This window comes from Dysidea avara, chromosome 14 (genome assembly GCF_963678975.1).
Source record: "Dysidea avara chromosome 14, odDysAvar1.4, whole genome shotgun sequence".
Taxonomy (NCBI): domain Eukaryota; kingdom Metazoa; phylum Porifera; class Demospongiae; order Dictyoceratida; family Dysideidae; genus Dysidea; species Dysidea avara.
This window is the reverse complement of record NC_089285.1, coordinates 5,336,528-5,345,450: the sequence shown is the minus strand read 5'-3', so window position 1 is coordinate 5,345,450 and position 8,923 is coordinate 5,336,528. Positions and strand designations below refer to the sequence as shown.

Sequence of the window (8,923 nt, the reverse complement as noted above, 5' to 3'; positions counted from 1 at the left end):
TGTAGTTCCAGAGAATTACGAATAGAAGACCTAAACTTAGGAAGTTCAATGTTGAAATTTCAACCAACCCCTTGCACAGGAGACTGATCAACAGATTTGCCAAATACTAACCATTGCTCAGGTTTCTAATATATGTACAGTATACGTCTTCTTTACAACAACACACAAATGCTAACCTGAAGTAACCGAGGAATCATCTAACAGACTCGATTTTCCATGCATTTCATAACATAGTTGGAGCTTTTCAGTGTGGTGGCCTACACACATGAATCTATAATGTGTAGAGAACTTGCTGTTAACTATGAGTCTGCTTTGTTGTCACCTAACAATCCTAGTAGCTACCCCTGTCAAGTTCAGTGTGTAACAATGCCATTTCACAAACTACCTACTAATGGAGATACGGTATAATGTAACTTAGCTGATTTCATGTTGTAACTTTCCATATGGTTTCTTGATTGCAAGGGCAACATAGACGTGCTTTTAACCATAAATCACTAGTAATCTGAACGCTGTTACAAGTAACTTACAACAAAGCAATGCCTAGCCATAAGATGTTCATAAACCCCCTTGATAGATGGGCTGCAGTCACAAATCATTTCACAGCCTGCAAAATCATTGCAGAGTTAGTTATTATACATTGTTATGGTCAGAACACCGGGTTTATGGTTATCCAACAGGTAAAAGCACCAATGGCACAATTCCATGGCAAACATTTAAACAGGCTACTCATGAAATACATATTGACTATGTAATGTATTGCTTCATAATGGTGCTGTCCAGTTTTCCTTGTGATGAACTGAGGCACATCTGGTCATCCAGTTTATATGTTACAGTTAGGCATATGTGGAACCATCTTGCCCGTTTGTCACCACATGTGTGCCAGCCAGAAGATATACTTCATCCTGATTGTCAACTTGGTCGTCTTGCTGATGTCGATGTCTTTATACACAGTGCTACTCAGCCTGCTCATATTTCTTTCGCCGCTTCCTGTGCTGGGGTAGCTGCTGCAACCGGAGAGGTGGCAAAGAATACGAAGAACCTGGCTATAGTGGAGAAGGCAGGAAGTGCATTTATTTAACTAGTTGTGAGGTCTGGACGCTATTTGCTGTCAATTCTTCATTCTATTGTTGATCGTACCACTATCTGTAGTGATATTTAACCTAATGTAAAGTAGTTAGGCTCAGTCTGTGGTCATGCCCCCGGTAAAATTGCACATTTTGAGATGCTATTTGGAGGCATTCTTTGAGCATGTGCAAGATGCTAGTTAGCTACCTGACAAGTGTTATTCTATTCTGTGAATGCCATCCCACTATGGACCTGCCAGTGTGAGAAAGCTTAAAATTAATGATAGAAGCAGAGACTAGCCAAAAGCACTTCCATAATACTATTTAACTATCATTTGAGTTTATTAATTATGAGATAAACTGTTTCCAAAACAGAGAAACAAAGCCAAAGCTAGCTAGTATAACGTACATTATTTTTAGAGGCACTTAATAGAGACAAAGTCAATGTGAAGCTGTTCTGAGTGAAAGACAGGTTAGATAAGTGTTGTTTCTGTCCATTGTTACCGTTGAATAAATGCCAAGTATTACATGTTAACTACTTTTAGTTTAGCTTCATCAAATTTAAAAGTATTTTTTATTTGTGGCAAGGCTGTGGCCTCACTGGTCGCACCTACTCTGACACCAGATATACTATAGCTAATGGACATTTAATCCCTAATTGAGTCATGTTCTGTGATCCCTAATCCAACTTAAAAATCCTAATTTTCCCTGTACTTAATTGTCTACTGTTATAATTACAAGTGCACACAAAAAATTGGAATTTTCAACTAGAGTAGGGACCATAGCACATCGATAAAAAGTACTGAAACAAGCTGGAGTAGTCCATGATATTAAATCACAGTAAAACAATAAGAAGTGTTATATCCCTACTGTGTTCAAGATACCATAATGGAAATGCGCAGTAGGGATGTAACACTTATTGTTTTACTGTGATTTAATATCATGTGCTACTCCAACTTGTTTCAGTACTTTTTATTGATGTGCTACGGTCCCTACTCTAGTTGAAAATTCCAATTTTTTGTGTACTTGTTTGTTAACTTTTTTGTAAATAATAGTATTATGACTGGTAAACCCACGTATTATGCGAAAGAAATGGCACTGTGTGCCCCAGCTATCATTATCGCCTGAAAAGTGAAGTATCCATTGCACTTCGTTGTCAGCTGTGTTAGACCTGTTTCACAGCATTACGAATCAAGAACTGTTTGAAAAGCACCTATGCAATCAAAATAGCCACTATGAAAAATACAGGCGATGCTCGTTACGAAGGGAAGCCATCACGTACTACTGTCAATCGACACTTGTGCTGTCATCATAGATGAATGGGACACAAAGGAGTACACTGGTAAGTCCATGAAGAAGGCATTGTACATACTGCAGTATGCCAAAAGACACCTCTTGGGGTGAAGTAATGTCGAACAGCAAAAATATCAAGCCCGTAGTCCTAGCTGTTATCGAGTTACGCTTGTCTAAAGGCATCAGTCAGTCAGTCAGTAGAAATCTCATTTAATTAAAAAAATATGTAGCAACTTGTTGAAAGCAGTTTGAGTTGATCTGAAGACGTGTAGTTTTACCTAACCAATACTGTCTCATCATCGTCGGGGAAAAGTGAGGCTAGTGTTTGGGTGATGTTGTTTCATGGGCCACAGCCACTCCTTTGTGGTCCCTACTATACAGTACTATCATACTGTATGATGACAGGTGAACCCACGCATACTGCATCAAGAGAAAGAATTGAGGTAATGTTTTTGTCCAGATGCATGCCTAAACTATCAATTACCTTATAGCTCGAAAAATTTGAAAGGTTAAATGTTCAAACTTGATTGTAAGTTTGAAAATTTTTTTGAAACAGTTCCTCTAGAGTACCTTGTACTGTAGATAATTAACTACGTAGAAAGATTTATAAAGTTAACTGGAGGAAGCTAGCAATGATTGTGTTAATCACGTAACTACAGTAGAATTTGCTACTTTGATTGTTCAGCATAGTTATTCGTATAAAGAACCATGTGGCTTTGGTAGAACTACGTCTATAGCTACCTCTTGGCATGAACCATGTTGTTTGGCAGGGTTTGTATGGTCTTAATCCACTGAGTGGCCTACAGATGAAGTCATGATTCAGTAGTTAGCATTTTTCAGCCTCCTAGATACGTATTTGCTATCATTTCACTCAGGCTAGGATAAAGATTTTCTCGAGCTCTTAGGCTTCAAGACTCATGGTGTCACTCATAGTATAGCTTACATCATGTTCACCTTAATTCCAGTTGCCATGGCATTGCCTATAGTTAACTGATAAAAGTAGAAAACATGCACTTAAACTTGGTTTATAGCTACATTTTCATTTGGTTGCCATGCACTTTTTAGATGTGGGTATAATATAGATCGTCTAGCTAGCTAATTCTGATAAATTACAAAAGAAACCTTTTCCAACAATACATTGTTATTTTTGAATTGTTTGAAAATTTCCTGCTATACAGTACTGACTCAAATGTGAAGTGGCCATTACACTTATTTTCAGCCTGTTACACAGCTTTACAAATGAAGAGCAGTAGAAGAACCTCTTCTACAATCAATCCAGTCACCACAGAAGGTACGGACTTTTTTTATTTGCAAACATAGAGAGGCCATCAGACGCTATCATGAAATTGACACTTTGGGTAGTCAGTTAAAGAAATGAGACACAAAGGAGTACAAAGGTAAGTCCATGATGTTATCAAGTTACACTTGTCTGAAGTCAGGAAGGCAGTTAGTCAGTAGAAAAATTCATTGAATAATTGTAACAATACATTGGAAGCATTTAGGGTCGTAATTTATTGAAAGCACTTTTGGCTGGTTATACCAATACTGCCAAGGTGCCAGGAAGGTATTGTGAAGCTGATTTGTGGGTGATATTTCTGTCCAGAAGAACATAATCCCTAATAGACATTAATACTGTAGTGTATGGAACTATGATACAGGTGAACTGCCTGATCTTGCTCCTCTACTACATGCCTAGATTTTTACCAGAAAGATTTATAAGGAGAGGCTCATTGTTAGAAATTCAAATCTGAATAAAATGCCCATGAAACCACTTTTATTTCTGAAGAGTAACCTTGTTGTATTCTCCTTTTGTCAACATTGATGTAAACTGTTCACTCATGTGTTATCTGGGCCAGCACAGGTGAGTCTTATACTGTGATTGTATCACTGACCGAGTCATAGGCTGCTGGGCTAATCGAGATGCAGAATCTAATGCGTTCAAACATACTGATGTTTCGTGATTTTTAAGTTGATATTGTGTTACTATAGTGTATTTGTTTACCTAAATAGTTGTCGTTACATGTTAACATTAACGTAAGATTATAGCCAATACATTTAACTATTTTTCTTTTACTTTATGTGATTGCGTATAACTATACACACATGATGATGATTGTGATTTGGATATTCAGCTCGTAAGTTGATATTGTGTTACTATAGTGTATTTGTTTACCTAAATAGTTGTCGTTACATGTTAACATTAACGTAAGATTATATGTAGCCAATACATTTAACTATTTTTCTTTTACTTTATGTGATTGTGTATAACTACACACATGATGATGATTGTGATTTGGATATTCAGCTTATAAGTTGATATTGTGTTACTATAGTGTATTTGTTTACCTAAATAGTTGTCGTTACATGTTAACATTAACGTAAGATTATATGTAGCCAATACATTTAACTATTTTTCTTTTACTTTATGTGATTGTGTATAACTACACACATGATGATGATTGTGATTTGGATATTCAGCTTGTAAGTTGATATTGTGTTACTGTAGTGTATTTGTTTACCTAAATAGTTGTCGTTACATGTTAACATTATTTTATCCATTCCACACTAACAGCTGACAGCATGAATTCATATATCTTCAGCAGTGTACGTTGAAGACGTCACTGTCACTAAAGTGGTGCAAAAAGGGTATGTATGTAATGTTAACAGAAACTTTACCACGAACCTGTGTGACTTCTTTCTTGGGTACGAAAACTCATGTAGTCCTTCCAAGTTATTATTATTATTATTATTATTATTATTACTAGGACCGCGTCACATACAACCAAGTACATACACCAACGTTGCAACCTACCCATTGGGCAAGTATAAACAGTGCCATAGGCAGCACTCAGAACTGTGTGCGTGTACCGGTGGAAATGATGCATATGCATACGTACACAGGCAAGGGAGTTTAACTGGCATCAGAAAACCACAATACTAAAACACAACCTACACAAAAACCAAGTTAAGTTAGATATATTGAAAGTAACTATATATTGTAGGTGTGACGTGTCTCTGAAGATGACTCAGCAGTGAAGTGAGGCTATGCAGAATAAGGGATATGATGAAGGCGCACAATTAGCAATTGATCCCAATCAAGCCAATATGGCACAACAGACTCTGTTGTAACTAGAGGCCACTGGTGATGTACCAGTATATCAGCAGTGTGGCATTGGCACAGTGATCACAGTCTATAATATTATACATACAGCTATGCACAACATACAGGAGATAGTTACACATTGTTGTATATGCAGCACTGCATCGGCTTCTTGAGCTATTACAGACTCACAGTAGAGTAGAAGTTAAGCCGATTGGAAAATAATTCCAGCCGCTAGCAAGCCAAATGGAGGATGAAGATGTATAATACAATTACAGGTACAAGTATTACATTACTCATTACCTTGTTGTTCCAGCTGGTTGTTTATGAACGTATCAGCTGGTATCCCAACTGGTCATCAGCTGGTTGCTCACTGCATGACGCCTGGAGCGCATATCCTGCACACAAAATACACAGTTACAAACATTTAAACATACTTGTAATGTTGTTGTGTACCAGTAAAGTGGCGCCTGGCCTCTCCAGGATGTTTACTAATCTTCTCCTTCGAGCAATCTTTAATTAAACAAGGGCGTGGTGCCGGGCGTTATATAGAATTACACGTACGGTAAAGTCATCAGCACGAACATGCGTACTTATTATACGGTTGTGCCTTCATTCACAGGCGAATCTATCCCCGCTTAGTTCATGTCTCTAGGCCTCGTAGTTTTCTCAAACATTATTTATTATTTATTTATTTCCTTCATTATTAATGACGTAATTTTACCGCATTTCGTATTATTCTTAGTACTTGGTTGTATAACTAGGACCGCATCACATACAACCAAGTACATTCACCAACGTTGCAACATACCCATTGGGCAAGTATAAACAGTGCCATAGGCAGCACTCAGAGCAGTGTGTATACCGGTGGAAATGATACATATGCATACGTACACAGGCAAGGGAGTTTAACTGGCATCAGAAAACCACAATACTAAAACACAACCTACACAAAAACCAAGTTAAGTTAGCTATATTGAAAGTTTATATTGTAGGTGTGACGTGTCTCTGAAGATGACTCAGCAGTGAAGTGAGGCTATGTAGAACAAGGGACATGGTGAAGGTACAATTAGCAATTGATCCCAATCAAGCCAATATGGCACAACAGACTCTGTTGTAACTAGAGGCCACTGGTGATGTGCCAGTACATCAGCAGTGTGGCATTGGCACAGTGATCACAGTCTATAATATTATACATACAGCCATGCACAACATACAGGAGATAGTTACACATTGTTGTATATGCAGCACTGCATCGGCTTCTTGTTTAGCTATTACAGACTCACAGTAGAGTAGTAGTTAAGCCGAGTGGAAAATAATTCCAGCCGCTAGGAATAATGAAGATGTATAATACAACTACTGGTACAAGTATTACATTACTCATTACCTTGTTGTTCCAGGTGGTTGTTTACCAGCACATCAGCTGGTATCCCAACTGGTCATCAGCTGGTAGTTCACTGCATGACGCCTGGAGTGCATATCCTGCACACAAAATACACAGTTACAAACATTTAAACATACTTGTAATGTTGTTGTTTACGTGTAAGGTGGCCTCTGGCTCTGCTGTAGTCACTTCGCGGATGTTTACTAATCTTCTCCTTCGAGAAATCTGTAATTAAACAAGGGTGTTGTGCTGGGCGTTATATAGAATTACACGTACGGTAAAGTCATCAGCACGAACAGGCGTACTTATTAGGCCAGGCCAAGTTGATTGACAGTTTATCGTCTGGGATATTTGAAAAAGTCATGCGGACAGGAGGTCATTTTTCATATTTCATAATTTTTTTAACATGGAAAAACATTTAAAAAGTAGCTTCACACAGTTGCTAGCTACTTTAACAAACCCTCCAGTGCCCAACTGGTAGACTTGATAATAATATAATAATAATAATTGCAGAGCTTATTTGATTACGTCACTGTTAATACTTAGCTATTCGTTTATGCAATCTCTCTTTAGAAATCCATTTAATGAAGGTACTAATGAGTCCAGGCTGGGAATAATCATCACGTTTGTTGCACACACCATGTTTTAATATACAAAAAAGAAATGATTATCACGTGAAAAATAATGAATTATGAAATTATTGCTCTATTCCTAAAAACCCATGCGGGCGGTGACGATAAACTGTGAATTAATGTGGCCTGGCCTTATACGGTTGTGCCTTCATTCACAGGCGTATCTATCCCTGCTTAGTTCATGTCTCTAGGTCTCATAGTTTTCTCAAACATTTATTTATTTATTTCATTCATTATTAATGACGTAATTTTACCGCATTTCATATTATGGATATACACACAGTACAAACAATTATGTAGAGTTAGGCTGTAAGCCTTTGTTCATATCCATATCCTAAACTAGACCAATAGTCGTCTAACTCCAACTTGAAGGAAGCGATAGTATGAGCTGAGACTACTTCCTGAGGTAAACTATTCCAGCTGTTAATGATACGTTGGGTAAAAAAGTTAGATCGAACATTCAGTCTGGTGTGAGATTTAAAAAGCTACATGTGATGACCTCTAGTGTTGCTGACATCAGTTAAAGTAAACAACTTTGTAGGGTCTATCTCATAATACCCAGAGTTATTAATTCTTGATAATACCCATTCAGTATCTTGAAGATCTCAATGAGGTCACCACGTTGGCGTCGACGAAATAAAGTGTAAAAATCTAAAGACTTTAACCTCTGTTCATATGGCAAGTGTCCAAGGCCCCTAACCATCTTTGTAGCCCGCTTTTGGACTTTCTCCAATACGTCAATATCTTTAGCAAGACTGGGACTCCATATAGATGCACAGTATTCCAAGTGCGGCCTAACATATGTCTTATAAAGAAACACAAATAGGTCTTTTGAAATGTTGGCAAATGTCCTTCTAATCATGGAGAGAACTCTCATAGCAGATGCCACTGCCTTAGAACAATGCAGAGATGATTTAAGGTCACTGGTAATCCAGACCCCAAAATCTTTCTCTTGGTCAATCTCTGTCAGCTTAATATGTTCACCAGAATTGTCACACAGAACATATTCAGCAACAATGTGAGAATATCCCACATGCATATCTTTACATTTCTGTAAATTTAGTCTTGACAACCATATATGACACCAGTTTTGAATACTGTCAAGGTCTGCCTGTAGCTTGTGGGTATCCTCAAGGGTCTTAATAACTGTATAGACCTTAGAATCGTCAGCAAAGACTCAAGTCAGTATGAACGATGTTCGGTATGTCATTAATATCTAATCAAAAACAGCCAAGCTGTAAAAAAAGGTGCGGCCCCCTAAAAGGCCATGGTGAAAAAAGATGTGAAATCCAAGGTGGCGGCCAAGAAATGGCTGTGATGGTAGGTTAATGGTAAAAATTTTAATAACGACAATTCAGGTGAATTTGATGCCAAGACCAAGTGGCACAAAATTCACCTGAATTGTCGTTATTAAAATTTTTACCATTAACCTACCATCACAGCCATTTCT

General features: G+C 37.7%; 1 protein-coding gene across 1 annotated transcript; it reads right to left on the bottom strand.

Annotated features, from left to right (window-relative positions):
• Positions 1-6,865: 6,865 nt before the first annotated feature.
• Positions 6,866-8,512, bottom strand: LOC136243980 (uncharacterized). Its single transcript, XM_066035515.1, has 3 exons — positions 8,032-8,512; positions 6,998-7,066; positions 6,866-6,939 (listed from the first exon to the last, which is right to left on the bottom strand). Exons 1-3 carry the CDS (start codon positions 8,510-8,512, stop codon positions 6,866-6,868), a joined length of 624 nt encoding a protein of 207 aa, XP_065891587.1.
• Positions 8,513-8,923: the final 411 nt, after the last annotated feature.